This window comes from Peromyscus eremicus, chromosome 12 (genome assembly GCF_949786415.1).
Source record: "Peromyscus eremicus chromosome 12, PerEre_H2_v1, whole genome shotgun sequence".
Classification (NCBI taxonomy): Eukaryota; Metazoa; Chordata; class Mammalia; order Rodentia; family Cricetidae; genus Peromyscus; species Peromyscus eremicus.
The window spans coordinates 3,989,644-4,016,114 of NC_081428.1; the positions used below are offsets into that span (position 1 = coordinate 3,989,644).

General features: G+C 40.4%; 1 protein-coding gene across 4 annotated transcripts in view; it reads right to left on the reverse strand.

Annotated features, from left to right (window-relative positions):
* Ttc3 (tetratricopeptide repeat domain 3) overlaps positions 1–26,471 on the reverse strand; it is an 88,607-nt gene that overhangs the window by 28,229 nt on the left and 33,907 nt on the right. For all 4 annotated transcript variants that reach the window (XM_059277159.1, XM_059277157.1, XM_059277158.1 and 1 more), the window contains 14 exons: positions 26,126–26,180; positions 20,785–20,947; positions 19,775–19,820; positions 18,541–18,664; positions 17,474–17,537; positions 13,240–13,300; positions 12,934–13,015; positions 10,848–10,982; positions 10,266–10,346; positions 7,841–7,953; positions 4,851–4,971; positions 2,519–2,641; positions 1,518–1,619; positions 118–210 (listed from right to left, as the gene is read on the reverse strand). In XM_059277159.1, coding sequence (XP_059133142.1) covers positions 118–210; positions 1,518–1,619; positions 2,519–2,641; positions 4,851–4,971; positions 7,841–7,953; positions 10,266–10,346; positions 10,848–10,982; positions 12,934–13,015; positions 13,240–13,300; positions 17,474–17,537; positions 18,541–18,664; positions 19,775–19,820; positions 20,785–20,917 — 1,278 coding nt within the window. In that variant the 5' untranslated portion in view covers positions 20,918–20,947; positions 26,126–26,180. The remainder of the gene's footprint in view (positions 1–117; positions 211–1,517; positions 1,620–2,518; positions 2,642–4,850; positions 4,972–7,840; positions 7,954–10,265; positions 10,347–10,847; positions 10,983–12,933; positions 13,016–13,239; positions 13,301–17,473; positions 17,538–18,540; positions 18,665–19,774; positions 19,821–20,784; positions 20,948–26,125; positions 26,181–26,471) is intronic.

The following is a 26,471-nucleotide window of genomic DNA, read 5'->3' on the forward strand; positions in this document are numbered from 1 at the left end:
CACCCCTGCACTGTCAACACACAGATCCAATCACACAGCTGCACACGGTTAAGCCATGTTTGCAAAAGGTGTAATAACTGTATCGTGGATGAAGCTTGTAATTTGTTGAATACTTACTTCACATTTAACTTGACCACCACTGCTAAAGATGATAATCTTAGAAATGATTCCCTCACAGTCAGGAGTGAGACAAATTCCTTGTAGAAAATCCTTTTGATTTAAAAGAAGAAGGTTATGTGTACAGTGGATAAACCAGTACATGTGCACCATTATAACCACAAAGACTTGTTAAAACATGGTGTATTAGCTGGGCAGTGGTGGCACACACCTTTAGTCCCAGCACTCAAGAGGCAGAGGCAGGTGGATCTCTGTGAGTTTGAGGCCAGCCTGGTCTACACAGTTCCAGGACGTGCTCCAAAACTACACGAGAAAACCAGTCTCAAAAAACAAACGAACAAACAAACAAACAAAAAACCATAGTGTACAGCTTCCTTCAGCAAGTCCTAATGCCACCATTCAAAGAGTGTACTTCTGAGTGTGGTTCTGACTATATGACTTGCTTTGGTCAAAGCAAAGCTCACATGACATGAACCATGTCCAGGCAGCAGCTCAGTCCTTGCATGGACTTCCCACTGCCCTTCCCTCCTGAAACAGGAGCATGTTCCAAGAAAGGCCACTCTTCACCTTGCTTTCAGAAACAGAACAAGACACCCAGGACAGAGCTGTGTCACTCAGCCCTGACCAACAACTGAACACTTTTAAGGAGATAATCAGGAGGCGACATTCTCAAGACAGCAATCTAAAGATGTGTAGTGGGCACTTCAAGTCTGGAAATGTCTGAGACCACTAAAGGAAGGGGACGGCTGGAGAAGGTACGCTAGTAAGAGGAGAGCAGAAGTAACTCTACAGCAAGTTCTGAGTCACAGCGTTCTCTCTAGTTACATGAAAACCGGCTTCTACCAAACTGGAGTAACTTCTACTGCTAAGTTATAAGACAGCCTCTTCTTTCCCCCAAGAGAAAAGGCTTTCTTAGGCTAATCCCATACAGACTATGTGTGCATTTTATGGATGCAAATTAGACCATAAAATTATACCCTCTTTCAAAGTGTTCTTGATAATTGGAAGCCCCCACGCAAGAGAAATAACATTACAAATTTTAAGTTGGTTTCTTAAATTCTGGTAAGGAGTAGACTTTTTCAGACTTTGATTGTTCATCAATACTTTCTGGTGACTAACTGGACAATCTCTGGAGAACTAATATAGTACAGCATAACTTAAGATACGGACATTAAAACCAAGTACTGAAATGGTTACTCTTCATAACAATGATAAAAATGTAAAAGTGAAGTAATTGCCGTTACACTCATTGTTATTAGTGCAATGTAAACATTCTAATTCTGGCCATAATGCCCAGGAAGTAATATACTTTGGTAAAGACTTTTTTAAAGAAAATTTCCGGGAAGGGGGGGGGGAATTAATGTACAAGCATAATACAAAAATCTAACCTTATGCCTTACCTTGTCAATTTTATCATTAAAAGTTGTTGTTTTTAACTTTTTCCAGCAGTTCATGTGAAATTCTACCTTACAGTACTGGCAGCAGCTAATTCGTATAAAACCCTGGGATTAAAAAACAACAACAATAAACATTTAAAACATGTCTATAGCAATACATTCATAATAGTATATACACTGAGAAAACTCGAGATCTTATTTTTACCATATAACTAGGCATAGTATTTCCCTATGGAGTGATATACTTCTGCTCCCCAAAACGCCTAGCAACAGGACTAGAGAACTTGACATTTTTACTTTTACAGAAGGAATGCATTCTCCTTCCTAACATATGACGTGTTGTATGAACATCATCTGACCTACTAATGAGAGGCAGCAGGACAGTGGGCAGCTACTACCTTCTTAAGTAAACCAATAACTTAATCATTCAGTTAAGTGATAGACTTGTCCTGAATCAGGTCCCTAAGGGATAATTCAGACTTCAATGGCCTTTAAATTCTCATATTCAAATTTTACACATATTTAAAATGCAACAAATCAGAGGGAACAGACACTTTATTTCCTATGTTCCAGTGGCTAGAGGAGAAGATGGAGCCAGTTATAGTGTGCTTTCTCAGGTCACCAACCCAACCCACGTCATTTACTTTTGTTACTCTGGGTTTTCCATGTAATTTAACAAAGATATAGCTGGGTGGTGGTGGCGCACACCTTTAATCGGGAGGCAGAGGCAGAGGCAGGTGGATTTCTGTGATTTTGGGGCCAGCCTCGTCTACAAGTAATCCTGTCTCAAAAAACAAAACAAAACAAAAAAAAAAAACGCACAAAAAAACAAAAAACAAAACAAAACAAAAAACCAAAGATATAAATAGAAAGAAGTCTAGGGGAATGGGAAGGAAGGAGACATAAAAATGCTATCAAGCCAGAGAACCTGGGAGCTCCACTCATAGAATCCATTCTGAATTAATTCTGAGACAGTTTTGCAAAATAGTACATTCATTACTTACCTTAAAGTCTGGATCAGTTAGGTAAATCTGAATTTTGGAATATCCACGGCACTTCTGATAGCAACAAACAGCATCTGGCACTGGGGGAAACTTGCATTCTTCAACAAACTTCTCCAGCATCATCTGAAAACAAAATGTTAAGAAAAATGATAACTATTGCCACAAAATGTATCAACAAAATTCTGGTGGCAAGAACCTCTGCCTAAGAACAAACTATAAATGTTTAGTAAGTCTTTTTCTTTAAAAAAAAAAAAAAAAAAAAGTCAGTATAGGTTTGGGGAAAAAAATATTAGAATTTCAGTCAGCATCTAAACTTTATACTGTTGTAACCCATGAAACCTCAGTTCACAATTTACAAGGATGCTAGCCTAGACCTCCTGATGACCCTGTGGACTTACTCCTCCTTTTTCTGAACTCTGCGTGTCCATGTAATATAACAAAGGTATATAGAAGTCCAGGGGAACGGGAAGGGAGGAGACATCCAGAATCAACTTCATCACTTCATCTAGAATCAACACTTCTGTTTGGCCCTCTGAACTCCTCTGTATTTGTACTTACACCCTGAATGATTAGTCCACTGCTACTGAAGCCCCTGAGAGATCTGTGCAAGGGTTGTAGTGCTGGCTTTTGTGATCATTCGCTCTTGTGTCTCCAGTCTTGAATGAAGACAGGAAAACTTAACAATCCTTGGCTTTGTTCCTCTCTACCCTCTGTGCTAAGCTATAACTTATACACAAGACAATTCACATAAAAGTACCATTCAAATTTATGTGTGTTTTTTTGTTATTTTGTCTTCTTTTTTTTTCCCCAGAGCTGAGGACTGAACCCAGGGCCTTGTGCCAAGCGCTCTACCACTGAGCTAAATCTCCAACCCCTTATGTGTGTGTTTTACCTTATCAGGTTTTCAAGGTTCATCCATGTTGTGACCTGTACTAGTGCTTTTTATTTATCCATTCATCACGTGACAGACACATGAGCCATTTTTCCCCCTTCAGCCTATTTTTATAAAATTTTTAAAATCTGTCTCTGTTTTTATGTTATGTACATGTGTGTACATGCACCGTTTGTGTGCCCACAGAGCTCAGATAAGACAGACACCTGGAACTGGAGTTAAGGATGGTTGTGAACCAATGTATGGGGCTAGGAGCTGAACCAGAGTCCTCCAAAACCAACAAATGCTCTTAACCAATGGAACAAGGCTCCAGACCCACCTCCTTCAGGATATCACAGACTATGCTAGAATGAATACTCACAAATCAAATTCTTTAGAGAGTATGCTTTCCTTTCTCTGTACATATTAGGCATACAACTGCTAAAGCATCCAGTAACTCTGTATTTAACTCTCGAGGAACTGTCAGGTTATTTTTACACAACAACTATAGGTTTTATATTACAACCAGTAATGCATGAACATTTTACTTTTCCTATGCCCTTGCTACAGCCTCATGGGTACAAAGTGGCTTGTCACTCTGGTTTTCATTTGCATTTCCATGATACTGACACTGTGCTAGTTGGCAACTTTTATATTTTCTTGACAAAAAATATCTATTAAAATCCTGTCTACTTTTTAAATTATTTATCTTCTTGAGTTTTAAAAGTTAAGTATGATTTTAAAAGATTCACCCAAAATCAAGTTCTAAGTGCACGAGGGAGCTCACAAGTAAAGCCCTAGCTCACAAATTCACGTGTGGTTTAGTCTTTTTGGATCCAGCAATGAGTCCTTATGGTCTCAGACATGACACTGATTCTGTTTTCTGAGCCAAGTACTGTGTGAATAACTACAGTGTATCAATAACTATAGTGTTATCAATAACTACGTTGTATCAATAACTATAGTATATCAATAACTACGTTGTATCAATAAGTAGTGTATCAGTAAATACAGTGTATCAATAACTAGTGTATCAGTAAGTAAGTACAGTATATCAATAACTACAGTATATCAATAACTACAGTGTATCAATAACTAGTGTATCAGTAACTATAGTGTTATCAATAACTAGTGTATCAATAACTACAGTGTATCAATAACTATAGAGGCTCTAATAAAATACCAACACCATACCAACACCTAGGTACACAGTACTACTTATACTTTATTCCTTCCTTGCAGTTTAACCTTGTGCCCTCCAAACTCCATCTTCCCCGTGTGTGAGATAGGAACGGTCATGATCCCCCATCACAGGACTGCTTTAAGGAAAACTAACAATAAACACAAGTTGTAAGAACAGTACACAGGAGCGTCCAACGCATTCAGTGATCAGCACTGCTATCTGTCCTCTATACAGACAGGCTCTTAGCCAGAGTGAGACGTTTGAAAAAATTAAGTTACCTTGACTTTTTCTGGCTTAGACTCCTCAATAATCACATTACTTGTGGGCCAAGTTAGAACTCCAGGGAGACGATAGACCAAAGTCTTTGCTTTTTCAAAGTGATTAAGAGCTTCAAGAAATCTAAAGCCATAATTGGGAAGAAAGAAAATGTTAGAGATGTGATATTTTACTCTACAGTAAAATTCACCAAGACCTCAAACCTATTAAAAAGACCACATACACCTAGATGCCCATCAATTGAAGAATGGATTAAGAAAATGTGGTACATCTACACAAGGGAGTACTACTCAGCCGAGAAAAACAATGAACTAGAAAATATTATCCTGAGTGAGGTGACCCAAACCCAGATGGACAAACACGGTATGTACTCACTCATAAGTGGACACTAGATATAAAGCAAAGAAAAATCAGACTGCAACCCACAGAACCAGGGAGGCTACATAGCAGGGGGGACCCTAGGATGACTGTGGCTTATAATTAAGTTTTGGTATTAGTCAATCACTGGGCAAGCCTCAGTGAAACATTTCACTATTAGGATAGGAATTTATACTGTATCAAGCTGATAATAAAAACCCACATAAATAAAAATGAAAAAAAAGACCACATATGATAAATCAATAGACATAAATATTCAATGTAATATGTTTTCTTTATAGAAACTAAGACACCATGCTACTTCCTGTTGCAGTAATGTAAACAAAGCACATCTCTGTCCCAGAATCCCCTACACACCTGATCCCAGACAGACAATAACCAGAAACTAAAAAAAACTTTCTTTTGTCTGAAAAACCCACAAAGAAGTTGTGGGCACATGCTAAGATAGAGATACCATGAATATCATAAAATTTCCTCTAATTAAGCATTATGAATGATGTTCAATTATCAAAAGTTACTTTTTTTTCCCTATAAAGTAACCTAATAAATCCACACTCTGACTCCAAGGGTCCAAACAGACTGCTCTTAAATACTAAGCTAAATCTTGTTCCCTCAGGCTACAATCAATTTAGGGGGACAAGACTGAAAGCTGGGAAACACCCAGAGAACAGCTACCCTGTCACCTTCAGGGCAAGCACTGCAACTACAGAAAGGTTAGAGAGCAGGTTCTCCTTCACTCAGTCTCTGGACACGGTCCTTCTCTCAATCACTATACTCTTTGAGGCTGGCTGCCAGCTCCTTAAGCAAATCACAATTATGGTAACATGCCACACGCAAGATAGTAAACCAACCTGGTTCTGGAGAGACAGCTGAGCAAAGTATGTGTCACATTATCATTGTGGTGGTTTGAATAAAAATGGCCCCCATGGGCTCACAGGGAGTGGCACTATTGGGAGATGCAGCCTTGTTAGGATAGGTATGGCACTGTTGGAGTAAGTGTGTCACCGGGGGTGGGCTCTGGGGTCTCAGATGATCAAGCCATACCCAGTGTGGTATTCTCTTCCTGCTGTTTGCAGATCAAAATGTAGAACTCTCAGCTATCTCTCTAGCATCATGTCTGCCTGCATGCCGCCATGCTTCCTGCCATGATGACAATGGACTGAACCTCAACTATAAGCCAGCCCCTGTGGTGATATTTGTAATCTAAGAAGACCCAAGTTCGGGTTCCCAGCATCCACATAAATGGCCAGTGCACCAGTAAAAGTCTAGAACCCCAGTGCTGGGGCGAGGGATAGGAGTGGAGAGAGAAAGGTGGATCCTGGGGCCTCATTGGCCAGCCCAGACTGGCTGCAACAGCAAGCTCCAGGTTCAGTGACAGACTGTCTCAAAAAGTGAAGTGGAAGGGCCAGAGAGATGGGGGCTCAGAGCATAAAGGACTTAACACAAAAGCATGGCAACCGGAGTTCAGCACCTGGGACCCATGTCAATGTGGATGCACAGAACTGAACGAGTTGTTCTCCAAAGTGCGCACCAGGTGCTGTAACACACAGTAGGCACATACAGACAGTAACAATGAATTAAAGAAATATGATGGAGCTGGGTGGGATGATACATGCTTTTAATCCCAGCACTTGAGAAGCAGGTGCATCTTTGTGGCTTCAAATCTTGCCTGGTTTACACAGCAAGTTCCAGGCCAGCTGGGGCTATATGCTGAGACCATAAAAAACTTAAAAAACAAAACAATAGAGGCTAGAGAGGTAACTTAGTAGTTGAGGACATTTGCTGCTCTTGCAGAAAACAAGGAACCATTCCCAGCATCCATGTGGAACTCCAGTTGCAGAGGATCCAACACTATCTTCTGGCCACCTCAGGCACTTTATGCATGTGGTACACAGAATTACTACAGGCGAAACACCCGTACATGCTGTGGATATCGTTCTGTATAAATAAAACACTGATTGGCCAGTGGCCAGGCAGGAAGTATAGGCCGGACAAGGAGGAGAATAAAGCTGGGAAGTGGAAGGCTGAGTCAGAGAGACACTGCCAGCCGCCACAATGACAAACAGCATGTGAAGATGCTGGTAAGCCACGAGCCACGTGGCAAGGTATAGATTTATAGAAATGGATTAATTTAAGATATAAGAACAGTTAACAAGAAGCCTGCCACGGCCACATAGTTTGTAAGCAATATATGTCTCTGTGTTTACTTGGTTGGGTCTGAGCGGCTGTGGGACTGGCGGGTGAGAGAGATTTGTCCCGACTGTGGGCCAGGCAGGAAAACTCTAGCTACACATACACATAAAATAAAAACAAACATTTAGCCAAGTGTGGTGGGAGAGCACTCAGGAAGCAGAGGCAGACTGATCTCTGTGAGTTCTAGGTCAGCCAGGGTTACAAAGGGAGACTATTTCAAACGAACAACAGCAAAGTAATAATAATAGTAATAATAATAATAATGTGAAAATAGAGGAAGACACCTATCATCAATCTCTAGCCTACATGTATGTACACATAGGCTCACCAAAAAACTACAAACCTCCCCAAATTCCCTTCTATAAAATGATTTAATCATCACAGAGACCCCACACTGTAGCTTACCATGGTTCCTACTAACCTGTTCTTTTTCAAATATACTTTTCCTATTCCACAGTAGGCCAAGCAGTCAAGGCCCTCATTGGGATAGTGTTCGATGATCCTTTTGAACTGGTTCTCAGCTTCAGACAGCTCCTTCAAAAACAGGGAGAACAGTTCCTTACATGAGAGAACGGCTTATACAGACTGTCTCAAAGTTGATTCTTGTCTGATGTTTAAAAAAACACTTTGTCAAAAAGTTCCTATTGCAAAACTTTACCTTTTATATTTCATTTTCTTATAAATTATATACATTTCTGATCAATGTGGCACCCAGGGAAATTCAGAGATAATATCAAAACTAATCCTGCTGAAAACAGACCACCAATCAAAAAACATTTACTCAAATGCATAGGCCTACTATCAACACACACAGGTATGAATTCATGGTTTAAAAACAACTAATGTGGGTAGAGACACACCATAGAACATATGGTAGTTAAGTGCTGTTCCCTTTGAAGAACTGCCCTTCCAATGACATTGCCATGATGCTTTACAGAACGAGAAAGGCATCTGTGTTAAACACACTACCCCATGGTAAAAACTTAACAGAACTCAGAGTACATTCTTAACATTCTCAACAAAGGGAATCTCTGTGCTTTAGATAATTCTACTATTGAAGAAAAAAAAAAAAAAAGAAACCAAAAAGACCTGTAGCTGAGAGAAACAACAGCAACCATTGTGACTGAAGAGAAGTTGGACAAATGGAGTTTCTAAGGTGCTGTGAGGATAATCCAAGAATGCATGGACGGACAGCTGCACCAGGCTTCCTGAGAGCAACTCCGGGAAGGGCGCTGTGAGGAGCTGAGGGACAGTGTGTGCAGTAAATATGATCCAAATACACTGCACACACGCAGGAAAAGTCTAAGAGTTAAAATTGCTACATTTAATTTTTTAAGGAAAAAAAGGAACATCAGTCTGGTGAAAATTTTTGGAATGTGTAACTTCTACTATACCTTTTTTTTCTTTAGAATCAGTTTCCTATTTTTAGAGTAAATCACAGATGCAATAAAACTATTTGTTCAATGTTGATAAAGCAAAACATTATATTCTTTTTTGTTTTTGTTTTTTCAAGACAGGATTTCTCTGTGTAGCCCTGGTTGTCCTGGAACTCACAGAGATCCTCCTGCCTCTGCCTCCATAGTGCTGGGATTAAAGGTGTGCACCACCACTGACCGGCTAAAACATGGTATTATTCTACCACGATACAGTTAAAAATACAAAGTCTTGTCTCCAACTACCTACTAGAAAATGGAATCAGTTATGCATTAATGGAAGACAATCCAGCTATCACATTAAGAACAAAGAAAGAAGACCTTAGGTACCACAAGCCCTTGGAAGTGAATCATACATTTTTATTTTAATTAAGTGGTAATTTAAACTTGCATGTAACTAGGGAAGCTTAGAGGCCAGGTAGGCAGAAAGGGCATGTTATGTGTGCATGTTATAATTAAGGTCACTCTTGCAAGCAGATGCTATCTACAGCCTGTGGGGCCACATGCAAACAAGGACAGCTATAAAAACAGCCACATACGAAATCATATTATGAGACTGTTTAAATCTCAATTTCTTGCTGCAATGTCAAAAATGTTGAACCCATCTGCAAGCAATTCAGCATTCAGAGAAGAGGAGACCATAAAACCAAATCACACTCTAAGTAAGCATCCCCAGAATGTGCAGCAGGCATACGCCACGTGATCCCAGCGAGTCCCATCCAAACCTTACATGCAGCTATGGGAAGCCCAACTCCACCCAGATCTAAATACTATTAGCAAGGTCATTCTCTTTTTCTTTTCAAAGATTTATTTATTTAATGTACGTTGGTGTTTTGTCTGCATGTATGTCTGTATGAGGGTGTCAGATCCCCTGGAACGGGAATTACAGACACTTGTGAACTGCCATGTGGGTGCTGGGAATTGAACCCAGGTACTCAGGAAGAACAGTGATGGAGAGAGCCATCTCTCCAGCCCTTCATTCTTATTTTTGATTTTTCTAATCAATCATCACACTACTATACTAACATGTTCTTTCTAACCTCCCCAGACCCATTCCACCCTCTATCACTATACGCAATGGTAACTTGAAGTGATCTAAAGATGGTCTGGGGTACTTTTACTATTACAGATTGCATACTCAGATATCCATAAGTAATATGCTGATATTTACAAAACTATACATAACAACAGAAGCACAATGACACTTCTCCCTTGACAGTGTGTTTCTGATGACCTATCCTACCATGCTATGACATGTACATAAAGGAGACTCCTAGTAACTGCCAAGTATAGCCCTTTTCTAGGAGGAATATAAACAAAGTTTTCTTTTCTTTTTTGGAGACAAGATCTTGGTCCAGGCAGGTCTCAAACACTCAATTCATAATTCATTGTTTATCTCTGTTCAAAGCTTACCTCAGGTCTTCCTATTCCAAGGAGAGAAACAGCAAGTCCATAGACTACTAATACATAATTAATCATGGCCAGGTTCAATTGCTGTCAATAAAAATACACTAGTTAATAATCTGAACATAATCCTGTCCACTCTGCATTAGAATAACTTTCTAGCTACAACACAAGTCTGACATCTTACTGACAGAACAAATGAATTAGAAATACATTTTGCAAAATAAGCCGTTCCACTGCGTGTAACTATTTAACACACAGACTTAGTGTCTCAGAGAACCATGATGCACAATTCATAATGGACTAGAATGGGTGCACTCTTTTGCATGTAACAGGGCCTAAAGAGAGACTGAGGTGTCTGCCCTTAAAACCTTGCTTAGCTTCACAAAGGCCAGGAATTCTAATAAACCTGAACAATGGTCAAGGAGTGAGTACCCACATTAACTGGGACCACTACTTTCTTCCCACACTGGGAGGAGTCACCTGACTCATGGGTCTAGGGTACATTCCAGGAGCAAAAGCCAGGTCCTCTTCTAAACCTATCTGAGGTGCATCACTGAAGCTTACAAAGCTGCAGTCCATCACACTTACCCTTATCTTCTGAGGATCCAAACCATTCAGTAACTCTGTGAAGGCCTGTGCCGCACTGCGGCAACGCTGTTCTAACAAGGCTGTGTACCCATCCTGAATTAAGCTTCTTAACATTTTCATGATGTTAGCAAAATCCTGGATAAAAACAACAACAACAACAAAAAAAAAAAATCAGCAGTCCAAATCTGTACCTTGTTAGTTTAAAGTTTAAGACAGTAAGTTGATCTGTAATAAGAAAAATTTTCAAAAAATTAATGACGATTATTTATTTTGTGTGGGTGAGTGCACCTGTCAGTACACCCACATGGAAGTCACAGGAAAACTTGCAGGAGTCATTTCTCTATCCACTGAGCTATCCCACTGCTATGACCAGTAATGTTTAATAAACGATAGCAAATACCTAAACTGCCCCGTTATCATGAAATCCCTTCTCGGCAATATACTTTCAAAGGTGCTGTGTCATCACCTTCACCGGCCACGTTGTCACTGTCCATGACAAGAAAGGGTGGCTCCTTTTAGCAGATCCTGTTTAACTTTCCAGACCCAGCACAGTATTTTGAAGTTTTAACAACATACTAAGACCAGGCCACCTCTTCCACAGGTGAGTTTTGTAGCTGAGACTAAAACAATTGGGACACTTTAGAACAAGCAATCTATGTACTGATCACACTCAGTTTTTTTGTTGTTGTTGTTGTTTTTTTTTTTTTTTTTTTTTTTTTGAGACAGGGTTTCTCTTGTGTAGCTTTGTGCCTTTTCCTGTATCTCGCTCTGTAGACCAGGCTGGCCTCGAACTCACAAAGATCCACTTGCCTCTGCCTCCCGAGTGCTGGGATTAAAGGCATGCGCCACCACTGCCCAGCTTAAAATTATATTTTAATTGCATGGCAATGGGTATAAGTTCCATAGAGTGGAGGGGTGAGATCACAGTAAGCCAATAAACCAGTCAGCCGGACAGAAAAGACAAGTTTTCAGTGTGCAATCTTACAAAGCCTTGATGACACATGACGGAAGCTTCCTGGTGATTTCCACCCAATACTTAAGAGAATCTCCTCTCAAATTACACAAGGAAAAGAAGGGCTTTTTGTATAAACTTGGTGTTTGTTAGAGTATTTAAGATACAATGTAAAACTGTATTTACTTTTAAGGTCTGAACTTAACAGTATGAAATATGATGTTCTCCCAAAAATATCCATTATCTGCTTTGTAGGAATTGATCCAATATTAATTGCTTTGTTACTTAAGAAAACAGATCAGCCGGGCGGTGGTGGCGAATGCCTTTAATCCCAGCACTCGGGAGGCAGAGCCAGGCGGATCTCTGTGAGTTCGAGGCTAGCCTGGGCTACCAAGTGAGTTCCAAGAAAAGGCGCAAAGCTACACAGAGAAACCCTGTCTCGAAAAACCAAAAAAAAACAAAAAACAAAAAAACAAAACAGATCAATAGAGCAAGACAGTTTTGTTGGAATTATTCCCTCAATACACTCCCAATTTGGATTCTCTGGACTGGACAAGCCCAATGAACAGGCTGAACCTTCTTACCACAGACCCAATTTCTTATCATAGGCTCTAACACAAGCATGTTGAAAGAGCAAACTGGGCTCTCAGTGACTATAGTGTATGTCTAAGTAATTTTTTGTATCTTCAAAAGCTTTTGTCTGCTTCAAGTCCTCCATGTTTTGTATACTTAGTAAAAATCAGTTAACACATAACTAAAATCTGTTAGATGAAAGTTCTAACAATTAGAAATTTGTTTCAGTCATTTATAAGATTTGTTATGTAGATCTAAAATAACCGAATTTTTAACTAACCCACATATTTAGGAAAATATTCTCAGCTATGTTAATATGTCATTTTCATCACTATATAACAGAATTTCTATATGAAGTTTACTTTGTTTATATATCACATTTATCTGACTCACGTTAAATCATTCAAAAGAAAAGTGGGCTCTAATGATTTTACAGTAGGCAAAATGAAACTGCAAGCAATTAAATCTTATTAAATACTTAAGAAATATTTGAAGTTAGCATTATTATTAAATCTTTGGGAAACAATCTGCTCTTTCTACAGAAAAAGCCTTCTCTATTACCTGGTGTGCAGCTCTAGAAGATTTTGAAAACTGTTTCTCCAAAATGTTTTTCAAATCTGGTAAAGTCACTTGTGCATTATAACTGAAGGAGAAAAAAAGCATGTATTGTAAAACATTGTCAAAAATAAAGCAGTTTTATTTACATAAAGAAAAAAGTATATTAACTGACACTCACTTCAAATATTGAGTAAACAGATAATGACCCAAGTTACTGAACAGAAATATTATCAACATGCTGATTCCGCTCCGAATTATAACCAATGTGGTCGCCATTAAAATCCCTATAAAATTAGAGAAGAAACAAACCTGGGCTTTTGTGATTCATTGTTTCGTGATTTGTGTTTTCCTTTATGTTTTGGAGGCTGACCTGTGAACATAAAAGTATTTGTTCCTGAAACCTGTACACAGAACCTCCAAGACTAGGAGTAAAAATAAAGTGCATGTTAACTGGATTGCAGAAAACCAACAAAAAATAAAACTACAACAAAAATGTAAACTTGAATAAGAAAGTCAAAGAAGCAACAGTGTCTGTGAATGCAACTTCACTAACTCAAGACAAGTGGTGATGGTGTGTGACTATGAGAATCCATCAGAATTAGACAGCCATTGTCTGGGTCTAGGCAGACAGAGACATAGGCAACAGTTCCTGCTCTCAGGCAGTTTAAGATAGACCGGAAGGAACACAAGTCATTTTAGCAACAAACCATTACCAAAAGAAAAAAAAGACACTAAATTGCTGATATATATATTAATTCCATAGTCAGTAACTTCTCTCTAATTCACAGAAGGGAGAATAATCACTTTAGCCAGAGTATTTTGGAAAAGCTGTTTGGTTTCAAAGAACAAGCAAAATATGGAAAAACTACTCAACCCAAGATTGGCCTTCATTTCAGAAATACTAGGTAAATACGTTATCCAAAGAACTCCCGAGGGTGGAAGGGCCAAAGTCCACTACAAAGGCAGGTATAGGGGCAAGTTACAGACCTTCCCTGCAGACCCCCAGCTCTGTATGCCCAGTCTTGATTCCGTTGGCAGGAGAAGGAAGTTATGCCTCTTTGCAAGTCAGGAGAGTGACATCCTCAAAGCTGTGTTAGGGAGTGAGTACGGCAAGAGGGACAGGGTGTATGTGATAGAAGGCCGGGGAGATAGTGACAGGCATGTCAGATAAAGAGAACAGAGCCTTGATGTCCTCAAATACAAAAGCTTCTGGAAAAGCAGAGTTCTGGTTTGATTTTTTTTTAATGCTCAGAATTGTTTGTTTTTATTTGATGTGTAGGAGTGCTCTGCCCGCATGTGTGTGCAGCACGTGTGCCTGGTGCCAGCGGCAGTCAGCAAGAGGAATTGCAGCTCCTAAAACTGGAGTTACCAATGGTTAGGAACTACCACAAGGGTACTGGGAACTTGACTTCTGCTGTGCGGGCACGGACAAAGCTACGAAACTAACTCTGGGACCTCAAATTCTTTGCCTGAATATAAATGCTGATGGATGGACAAGATTTAAATTATTTACATGTGCTATCCAATAACAACTTTTTAAAAGCTTTTAAAGCATTATCCTTATAGCTATTTCACATGCTGCTGGTTCCATTGGGTAAGACCATTGTCTGAATTCCCAACACTCTGAAGTTTAGCATGTTAACCACATGGAAACTCCCCAGCACTAAGTGACTAGGTACATGGAAATGGAGCCGAGAGAAGATGGAACTGCAGGCAGGAAAGACAGAAATGGCTGACAGAAGCCAAACCACTGAAAAGAAAAACCAACCAACAGGGAAAAGAGAAGAGGATGACGTGGTGTCACTACTACAAGGCCAAGAGTCCCATCTCTACGACCCTGAAAGGAAGGGACACTCAAACCAAAGCATGAGGTAAGTAACTGGTGTGAAATAACCTTCAACCATCAAGAGAATCTGTATTTCCTTAGACTCGGGTGTAAAAAGCAGAGATGGATACAAACCCACCTTAGGAAGCTTTTCCTCAAAATACAATACAGAAGGAGATCCAGAAATACGTGATGCGTGCACATTCACATCTCATCCACAGACAAGCATACATAATTAACGCACACAACTAAACTAAGCACAGGTATGGCCTGAATGCCCTGCTCTGTGCAAGTCAAGTGTTGAAAACTTAAATGGTAGAATGTAGAACCTTCAAGGGAGTGCTCAGATCACGAATGGCTTCACCCCAGTGGTCTTAGGAGTCCCTGGACAGACGCCTCAGCCTTCCACCAGGTGAGCACACAACAAGAACACAGCCATCTATGAACCAGGACAAGAGCTTCATTAGAATCTGAATCTGCTAGGTACAGGACAGTGGATTGCTCAGCCTACAGAAATAAACTACCGAGTTTGTGGAATTGTTGTTGCAGTATTCCAAATGGAAAAAACCTCTTTTCTCAACAGGGTAAAATCACCCCTACACAGAGTCAAAATCAGATGTTCTGATAGAAGAACAACAAACAGTACTTTTTATATATAAAAGTCAGATCTAAGCTGGGTGGTGGTGGCTCACACCTTTAATCCCAGCACTAGGAGGCAGAGGCAGGCTATCTCTGAGTTCAAGGCCGGCCTGGTCTATATAGAGAGTTCTAGGGCAGCTTGGGCTATAAAGAAACCCTGTCTTGAAAATCAATTTAAAAAAATAAATAAATAAATACAGATGCAAGCCTGACGTGGGGTCTCACTCCCATAATCCTAGAGTGTGAAAGGGTGAGGCCAATCTTGGCTTCAGACTAAGACCCTGTCTCAAAAATCAAAAGTAATTCCTGTGGTGTTAAATTTTATGAGGGAGGCCAATTAAGGGAAAAATACTTACAAAGGATTCCTGTTGTTAGAGGAGATAATAGTAAAAACTCTCAATAGTGAGAAACAATGGCCTAAAGGAAATTAAGGGGAGACAAGGAAGAGCAATGTGCTTTATCTTTATATTACTTTTATTGGATTTACAAAATTAAACTTATTAAAAATATGAAAAGCCAGAATTAATTTGAAATGTCCAGTGATATCTTTTCATTTGTAGGTGTGTTCACGTTCCAGAATTGACTGAGGCCAGCAGTGAATTCTGGGTGTCCTCCTCGACCATGCTCCATCGTTTTCTGAGACAAGGTCTCTCACTGAACCTGGACCTTATATTCAGTTAAACTGGCTAGTCAGTGATCTGAAGACATCCTGTCTCTGCCTCTCGGTGTAGTATTACAGGCATGTGCCACTACTCCTGGCTCTTGGGTGCTGGGGATCACACTCAGGTCCTTATGCTAGTTCGACAATCTCCTTACCAACTGTGACAGATAATCTTGACTGTCACCTGACTGGTGGATCTGGAGTCAGCAACTAGACAGAGTTATTAGGTGTACTTGTAAAAGATATTCTTATCAGTGAGAAGACCCACCCTAACTGTGGCAGCACCTTCCAAAGGCAGTCAGAAAAAAGCAGTCTAGGGAGATGTGCTTGCCTTCACGTTCCTTCCTGTCACCCTGGCAACGTCATCTACCCTGCTGTTACCACTGCTGCTGCTAATACTAGTAACTGTTCACTAACATTAGACGCAGCGTCTTCAGCAATCCAAGGTCCACCGAAGACCAGTGGCTTCCAGGAATCTTCAGGCCTCCAGCTGCAGACTGGGACTGCTGAGGCCTCCAGTCTTGAGGACTGAAGGTTCCTGTGTTCTTAGCCTCTCCAGCGTGAAGACAGACACTGGAATATCCAGACCACATCATGTAACTCAATGTAATAATAAATCCCGTTGGCATATATTCACCCAACTCCATTCTGCTTCTCTAGTGAACCCTGTATACCAACTGAGCCATCTTCCTAGACCTCAATGTTGTCTTTTCTTTTATAAAGATTTATTTCATGCATATGAGTGCTTCGCCTGCATGGATGTACGTGCATCACCTGAGTACCTAGTACCTGACCAAGGTCAGAAAAGGTGTCTGAGCCCCTGGAACTGAAGCTACCAATGGGTGTCATGAACCAGATCTGAGTCCTCTACAAGAGCATCAAGAACTCTTAACTGCTGAATCTTCTCTCCAGGCCCCTCAATGCTTTCTTGAAACAAACTGCCACAGTTAGTTTCCAGTTCCCAGGGTGGCAGGATGGGAATGCTGTGAAGGCTTTATGGTAGTGGGACCCAAGGAAAGGCCTTTCTGTCACAGTGGGTCCCCTCCTAGAGATGTTATGGGGCTTCAGCCTTGCCCCTGCTCTCACTGCTTCCTGGTCTGAGACACGAGCAGTTTGCTTGTATACACACTCTGGTCATTGCCATCAGCAGCCCTCAGCAGAACTGAGCCCACATAGGCAGCATGCTTTATGACCACCCTTCAGAATCTTGAGCCCAAACAGACTTGTCTTACTACATAGCTAACCTGTGTCAGGTACTTCACTACGGAGACAAAAGGTGACTGAGAGCAGATTACTACTTCAGAATTAAAGCTACTGAAGTCTTATCACGTAGGGAACAAGAACACAGCCAAGTGAGGCTCGCACGACCTTTCAAGCACAGAGGTTTGGGTGGCAACAACGAGTCAGAGACTACTCACTTGGAGGTGGCAGAAATTCAGGATGACAGTCACAATCATCGCCCTTCAAAGCCTCATCTGCCACCTGCCCGTGAAAATAACACTAGTGAGATTTTAAAAGCAATATAGCCAAAGTGTCAGCAATCACTAAGAAACAGAATTTAAACTAGAATATAATAGGATTCACTCAAGCACCTAAAATACAGAGCTGGTTATGAAGCCTAAATGTATAAACAAGCAAACATCATGATGACTAAAAATAAGAAATCAAGATAAATGACAAATTCTTGAATAACAATCTTCTTTCTGATGCTTAGTGTGATGCCTGATATATAAACTGTTGAACAATGCCTGTTCGCTTTTCCTTCTAACGGAATGAAATATTTTCTGTATTATCCACAAAATGACTATATGGGATTTGGAAAATTCCCTTCTCTGTCTATCATTCAACCAATACCCGCCCCCCCCCCATTCCCTTCTTCAAATCTGGAAGCAAAATGTAAATATGAATTCAGCTTTTAGTATACTCCAAGACATCTGATGATAGAGTCAGGCTAGAGGCCTGTGGTGTCAGAAAAAAAACCTTAGACGACAACATTTGCTGAACACAGCACTGAGTTAAAGGCTGGGATCATGGCTGCCAAGGGTAACCAAAGTGAACCCGAGCAACCACTGGGTGGTGGGTCGGCAGAACACCAGTAACCAAATACAGTGCACACAAGAGAAAGGAAAGAACAGAAGAAACCTGTCACTGTGAAGAGCGAGCAGTGAAGACTCGGCTACTAGACTCGACTGTCATTCATCCCCAAGAGACAGACACGGAGAACACACACACAGGCAAACTAAGGGGCCAAACAGTGTTGGCAAAATATCTTTAAGACACACAACTACGGTTTCAAGGTAAATCATGTGAGAGTTGAACATTATCTTTATGCAGCTGGATGAGATGGCCAGGTTGCCTGATGTGAGCCAATCGTTTTCTTGGTAGTAATAGAGAAAAGGGCACCAAAGCATCTACTAGCAAAGCATCACTGTGAAAAGTGAGGCCGTTCATACCTGAAATAATCGGAGATTTTAGCTAAGCTTACCTGTAGATTGTGATTGCCACCATCTGCCATTCTGTACTTAGTTTTTCTGAAACCTCTGTCTGTTTCCACAAAGTTAAGTGATGTTCTAAAAGCAGGTGCTGATGAATTTCTAGGTATGTAAGCCCTGGGGGTGATAAATAACATCGAACCATCATGTCATTCCTAAGCTGACGCACATCTGAAGTGGTTAACAAGCTGCAGCATCACAGCCCTTGTTTCTCGAAAGCCAAGTATCACATTGTGGAAAGATCTCCACTGCTAAGACGGGCTTTATACATCAATAGTACTTTCAATCTGAAATTGGGCCAATATAACTAAGCCTGGTTCAATATAACTAAGACTGGATCTGGTTCTATTAGCAAGGTAACTAAACCTTCCTGTTTTAATAGCTTTGACATCCAATGTATCTAAACAAGCCTTAGAAAAAGCTTCATCTACTTTAATTTTTATTACATTTCTTAGTATTTTTAAATTTTCATACAGTATATTTTGATCAAATTCCTTCCCTTCCCCAATCTATTTAAACTGCCAATGACAAAATGTAGACCTCTGGCTACTGTCTTTACCTATAACCACAGTCCGTCTGTCTTCAGCCTTCGAAAGACACTGGGAAGTGACAGGCACACACTCCATCCCAGTGCTCCTTGGCCAGGACCCACGTGGCTACACTGGTCCCCATTCAAGCCAGGCAATGTTAAAATCTCATTTTATTCTTTCCCACAGGTAGGCTACATATATTCAAAAGGTCCGGAAAAATAGCTGAATAATGAACTCCCAAGTCACCTGTTTTAAGACAGGAATACAATTGCCTGCACACACACACACCCCTCAAACATACAAAACAAGCCTCTCTTTCATCCTTAATTAAAAGTTGCCACTATAGCTGGGCGGTGGTGGCGCACGCCTTTAATCCCAGCACTCGGGAGGCAGAGCCAGGCGGATCTCTGTGAGTTCGAGGCCAGCCTGGACTCCCAAGTGAGTCCCAGGAAAGGCACAAAGCTACACAGAGAAACCCTGTCTCGAAAAACCAAAAAAAAAAAAAAAAAAAAAGTTGCCACTATGGGAATGAGTATATAGCTAAGTGGTAGAGCACCTGCCTAGAATGTGTAAGGCCCTGGGTTTGATTCCCAGCACCACATATAAAAGTTGCTATTAGCTCTTAAATTGGCAGTGATTCTTAAATTCATGGCAAAAGCCTTTCCAAGTAGCAGCCACTAACCTGATATTAACTCACCTGCTTTCATAAAAAGCTTTAATTGGATTCTTACTTGATGTCCGACCTATAAAAGCCAACCACACACAGTAATCAATGGACTAGCAGCACAGACTTTAAAAATACTTCAATAATTCTTTTAAGCTGACAGCTGAAAACATTAAAAGTTTGAAAGCTGAAAGATAAATCTTAGCACTTTACAATTCTAGATGCTTCAACGTGCCAACAAAGTTCACGATCTTGTCAGATAGCCCATTATATATGATCACTAATAAGATGCCAGCCACACACAAATGTGAACCAGGTAGTACCTGTCTGCAAGGAGCTCACAATCTGAGAATCACATTACACTGGACAAACAGAACTGCTCAGCTCGACTATACAGACACTAAAAACCCAAAGGAAAAAAAAAAGAGAAGAAAGATCTATATGCTGGAAGTAAACATAGGAATTTTAAGTATCAGAGAAAGAAAAATGAGTGAGGGAAGAAAACAAGGACAGAAATGAATAACTGTGAGTGAGAGCTCAAAATTCCTAATCTGCAAAGCTGATTTCTGAGATGGATGGATGGATGGATGGGTGGATAGATGATAGATACAGATAGATAATAGATAGGTGATAGATGATTGATAGACAGATAATGACAGATGTTCAACATGCTATATAATTAGTTGCAAAGCTGGTGCAAAAACATCAAACAATACTAAAGAGCCTTTTCTTAGGAAATTAATAAAAAAAAAAAAAACAAATTTAAAAAGTTATCAGAAAGTGCAGGAAGGGGTATTTTTCTACAAAACAAATAAAAACTCAATTATTGTGTTTCAAATAAAGAAATCACTTTCAATCACCTAGCTGAACACAACACTATCATAATTCTACACAGAGACAGTACTCAAGAGACTTCACCAAGACAGCATAACAGAAGTACAAACCAGTGAGAATTGGTACGGTCCTCCATTAATCCAAGAAATCCATTTTCAAAAGTTTTAAAGGGAATTCGACTGTAACCAAAAGAATCTTAGGTGAAATACCTTGCAGGTCTTCTATTTGTTTTTGTAACTTTACATGCTGCTGAATTAGATCCTTGATTCCCTCAGGGTCATTTTTACAGAGTCTCTGAGCCTTTACGTTTGCTTGCAGGGCCCAGTCATACTCCCCCAGCATAGAAAGAGCATCACAGTAACGGTAATGACCCTGTTCCAAAAAGATAAATTTAATTTTTTCTCAAAAAATACGCTTAGGTTAGAGAAGATAGATAAGGAAAATCTTTTCTGGTTGAAATGGATTACTTTAGGCCTATCAATGAAAAATAAATTAAAATACTAAAATCCCAGAAAATAAAGTGGCTAATGAGTTAAGTAAAAAGTTATAAATAAGCAAGTAATTTTAATAATTAACCTAAAAACCAGTATTTTAAAGTTTTTGAACCCCCAGAAAATAATTTAACTTTTGATATAGTTTACTATTAAGGAACAAAATAATTATTTAGCTAACTAAATAAGGTATAAAGTCATTAGTTTTAGGTAAACAACTTAATTTTTCAAACCATTCGAATGCAGTCAGTCTCTAAGTCATGACACCCCTGTGCTTTGAAGTCAAAGGTTCCTGGAACTGGAGGGACCCACTTGCACCTACGCCATCTTGCCGACACTTCCAAGGGCACAGAGACAAGTGAGAACTGCGGCCGGCGACCTCTCAGGACCGCTTCTCCCTCTGGTCAGCTTGTGTTTTACCTCTAAATACAGTTTCCAGACGCAAGAGAAGTCTGAAAGGTACTGGTTTTATTTACTCTTAATTCCAGTGTTAAGGACTTTAGTTGTTACAAAATTAAAAAACCCTTTCTCGCTCTAAACATTAGCTTTTGACTCTAGAAAGCTAACGGAACTAATGCCCTCTCTGAGCTACCCACACATCAAACTCCCATTTTAGGAACAAATCTACCAGAGGATGATTAGCAGCCAATGAGGCTGGAACCTGCAGCATGTCACACAAACAAAGCACAGAACCTGACTCATCATACTGGTCCAGAACTCCTTATTTATAATTTATCTTACAGAGAACATTCTTTTTAACAAGAATTCAAAAGAAAACACAATCCAAAAAAAAAAAAAGTGTTCCTTTAAAAAACTAAGTTTTCATTAATAGAAGTCAGCGGTGTGTGTGTGTGTGTGTGTGTGTGTGTGTGTGTGTGTGTGTGTGTGCAGATTCTGTGCTGTGTCTTTGGGGCCTGTCTGTGAGTTCTACAGAAGTTTAGCACACTGTCTAGTCTTAGGTCAAAGATACTGACTCATACGGTGCCTCATTAAACATAGCTTGTCCCTAACGGTGAGTGCTCTATTTCCTGACAGCTGAGATCCCTCAGATACACTACAAGGTCAAAATCCTACCTCTAGACACTGATCAACTTCAGAGTGTGGATAAGTGCCTTGAAAGAGGGAAACACAGCTTAGCATGAGAAACGACAGGCCATAAACTCTCAGTGAGTATTTCTCTTCATTCCCCTGCCACCCCCCTATTCTCACCCTCTATTGGGTCCTTTTCCTGTACTCTATAACATTCAGTGCAATTCCTAATGACTGACGAGGATTTTCTCAGATCTTTCTGCTGAGGTTGTCTGGATTAAGATTAAATTAAAATTATCTCTTTTTTGAAACCAAGTACCAAAGTTCTGCCCTGCCTTTGAAACTCTGGTTATCTATGACATTAGGAAGAAGCCCCCCAATGCTGGCCTACCTCCATCCCTTCCACTAGAAGCCATCACTTCTAATTCTTCTGTCTGGCAGAACCATCAATTCTAGTATCCTACCCTGGCAATACAGCTGAGTGGAAGCGTGAGTGATCCAGGAAGCCGTGATTGATCTACAGGTAGGCATGCACTAACCCAACCACGACCACCTTAGGGTGCACCTCAGATTAACTACATCGGTAACTGAGGGGAGTTCTTCTTCCCCGGACAACAGCTGTTGGTTTGAAGGCTCTCACTGCATGGCAAAAGTCTGTAAAATCAAGGAGCCTAGACTCTATACTTTCAGCTAAGATGGAATAACATAATAATAATGGAGACAAAAAGAAATCGTGGCTTACAAAAACAAAAACAGTAACACTGACTGTGGGCAACGGAACAGAATGATCCAAGAGAGAGGAGGAATATGCAAGCCTCAGACTGCTCCAACTTCCTCAACGGAGTCCCTCCACCTCAGCTCAGGAGGAAGAATCTGGGAGACAGGGTGCAAGCGACAGGAAGAACAGAACAGCAGGAGTCTAGAGAGAGAATTCCAGAAGATCTTCCTTGGGACTTCATAGATAAGGGAGCATTAAGAAAAGTTTTTTTTTAAAAAAGGAAGTTTTAATACTCATAAAAAATTTACAAAAGATCTTTGGAAAACTAATATGATCTGGGTTTTATTACTAAGAATTCTATCACTTATTTTACAAGTATTAAATACTCATCAAATGCAAGTTTCAGTGGTCAACAAAGATTCTACTTCAAGCAAAAGACTGACTCACTATGAAAACATCAAGATGCTGAGCACCCTCTACACAAGCACCAGCTAGCACTGAATCTAGCCCCAAACAATGTCTTATCTGGAACACGTACTATGAGGTGTGTGTGCTCACGTGCCTGTGTGTGTACACATATGCATACATGCCAAAGTGCACACGTGGAAACCAGCGGACAACTTTCAGGAGTCAGTCACCAGGACTGCATGGCAAGCGCTTTACCTGATGGTCCACCTCAGCTGCCCTGAAACCTCATTAAAATAAATTATAAAGACAAACAGAACACAGAGAACTATGCTTTAACAGTTACTTATGTTTCAGATTCTCTTCAGTAAAACCACAGACATGACTAATCTCCGTGGTAACTTGCTAACTTCCTTTTCCTCTCCTACCCAGAAGCAAAGACCATCCAGAGTAAGTAGTCTCCTAACCTATGGAATGCTTGCTTTTACTGACTCTTTTCATTTAATACTGTTTTCAAAATCCATAAATGTTGGTAAGTCAGCCAACCTGTCTCCAACACAATTTAGTACTTGATGATTTATTCACTAAACCAGCAACAGCACTCAAGCGCCTGCTCATGTCACTCCCGTCAGCTATGACTACATGGCACTGTGTTCTGGAGGTTCCTTTGTTGGTGTCTAATCTGTCACTGCTGCCCTACAACTGAACTCCAGTGTGTCAAGAGTGTTTGGATTCCAGAGTAAATCACAGAACCTTTGCCTTAGAATGGTACTTAACTAGACACATGGTATGTTGTAAAAAAAAAAAAAAAAAAAAAAAAAGCTACATGATAAAAAGGGGAGAAAGGAAGCAAAGAAGAGACTAGGAAATACCTAGGGGGCCGTGACCAGGAAACAGCTGACTAAGGGACATGAAGTGAAGAACGACCAGCAATAAAATAGCTGGTCAATGCTGAAGAAAGCATTCAAGATAGAGAGAATAAACAAGGGATGAGTCCTGCCCATTTGAGGGAAAGGGAGGAGGCCAAAAGGTCAAGAGAGTGACTCAGAGAAAGAGTAGCTAGACTGAGGAGGGAGAGGAAGGGTGTTCAAGATGTGAACACATCAGAAGAACCAAAGTAACAACTTGGATCAAGTGAAAATACGACATTCATCTACTACTTTACCACTAGACAATTAGGCCAGAACAATGCTGTAAGACAGACCTTCTGGCAGAGACCAATAATCTCTGCTACTCAGGAGAAAGGTGGGAAGGTGACAAGTTCAAGGCCTGGACCAGTGAGTTCAAGGACAGCCAGGGCAAGGTAATGAAACTATTGTCGCAAGAAGGGAAAAAGAAAGCTGAGTGGGGACAGAGCTCAGTGGGAGGGTTACTGTCAGTATTTGAGTCTGTAGGTTCAATCATCACTACCACAATCAACCAATCAATTAATCAGTATAAAATCAGAACTGAAAAAAATAAAAATGCTTCAATGATTTTGTACATTTTACCATGTGTAGATATGCAAAAAATGTCTAGGGTGCACGCACATGAAATCAGGTAACCATTAGGGAACACACACACAGGATCAAGTGCACACAGAATACAGTAATCGTGGGCTGTGGACATCCTACCTCTTCCCAAGTTAGTTGTAAGCAAGCCACATTCCTACCAGTTAACTGAATTCCTGTCATTACTACCCAATGAGTACATCACTCAGGACCCTCAGTCTCACGTAAGCACCATCACATCACCTTACTTGCTGGTGGCTATGTGGGTCTATGTTCCTTAGGTCCTCTGTTTCATTTGGGTTCTTCTCTATCTTTATCCCTTATAACTTTATTAGAAACAGAGCCAAGTTCCTCATTTTTAAAAAGATTTACTTATATTTTTAATGTTTTTATATGTATGTGTTTGTGTGTGCATATGTGTGGGGTGCCTGGGAGGCCAGAAGAAGGGATGAGATCCTGTGGAGCTGGAGTTATAGGCAGTTGTGAGCCACCTGACTTGGGTGTAGGAAAGTGAATTCCGGCCTTTGCTAGAGTAGCAAGCTCTCCTAACCACAGATATCTCTCCAGTCCTTGGTTTCTCTCTCTCTCTCTTTTTTTTTTTTTTGGGCTTTTTTGAGACAGGGTTTCTCTGTGTAGCTTTGCACCTTTCCTAGAACTCACTCTGTAGCCCAGGCTGGCCTTAAACTCACAGTCATCCGCCTGGCTCTGCCTCCCAAGTGCTGGGATTAAAGGCGTGTGCCACCACCGCCCGGCAGGTTTCTCATTTCTATTTGCCATTCGGGATAAGTTTTCTATGAAAACTTATTCATTTTCATGGTCCACCTCTTTTCAGGTTTCTTACTTCCTTTAAGAGTACTCTGCATATTCAGTATCTAAGTCCTATCAATTATATATGAGAGCTATGTAACAAGTGATCTCACCCTAGCCACTTAGCACATTCATGTCTTGACAAACTTGTGTATAACGAAGTTTTCTGCTGTTGATTTTGTGCACTACATTACTCAAGAAAACTTGGTGCTGGGGGTGAGAGGGAATACTTGTACACTGTTGTGCCTAAATAAAAGCAGAATTAAAACTTGGGAGGAGCTTTGGAATGCCTTTCTAATCCTGAGGCAAAAAGGAGTCTCTCATTCATTCTCCCTCTGATTCCCTCCTTCTCTCCCCTCCAACCCATCACTCCCTTCTCTTCCACTAAGGCAAGGACTTTGGACTTGCAGGGATGGATTGCTTTACTGCTCACCGCCTCTCACAGCCAAGCCCTGAACGTACAGTGAACTCATGAACCCATTTTCTGTCCCTGAGCTCTCTGGAACATCACCTAGCATTTTTATGTACAAAGATGCTATCCCACAGACCGGTTTTCACACAAGGGTAAGGTTCAAGGGCGTGCTCACTGTACAGTACAGAAGAAGCCTACCTTTGGCCAGGTGTTCTTCAAAACAATGGCCCTCTTTCCATCACTAAGTGCATTTCTAAAAAGAAAAACAAGAAACGAAATATTTAAACATTCCATTCTTTTACTGTAAAAGTACTATAAAGCATGTACCCATTTTTATGTTGTTATTTTTCCATGAATATAATCTAGTCAAAAAATTTTAATCCATATAATAAACGTCCCCTGTAGTAAAGTTAGAAAACTGCAGGAAAATAAAACAAAGGGGAGGAGTTATCTGATCCCATCACAACTACCAAGGATTAGGTTTAGTATTTCTAGAGCGTTCCTTAGGTGTCTCTCCAACATCTACGCTAGACTCATTACTCAC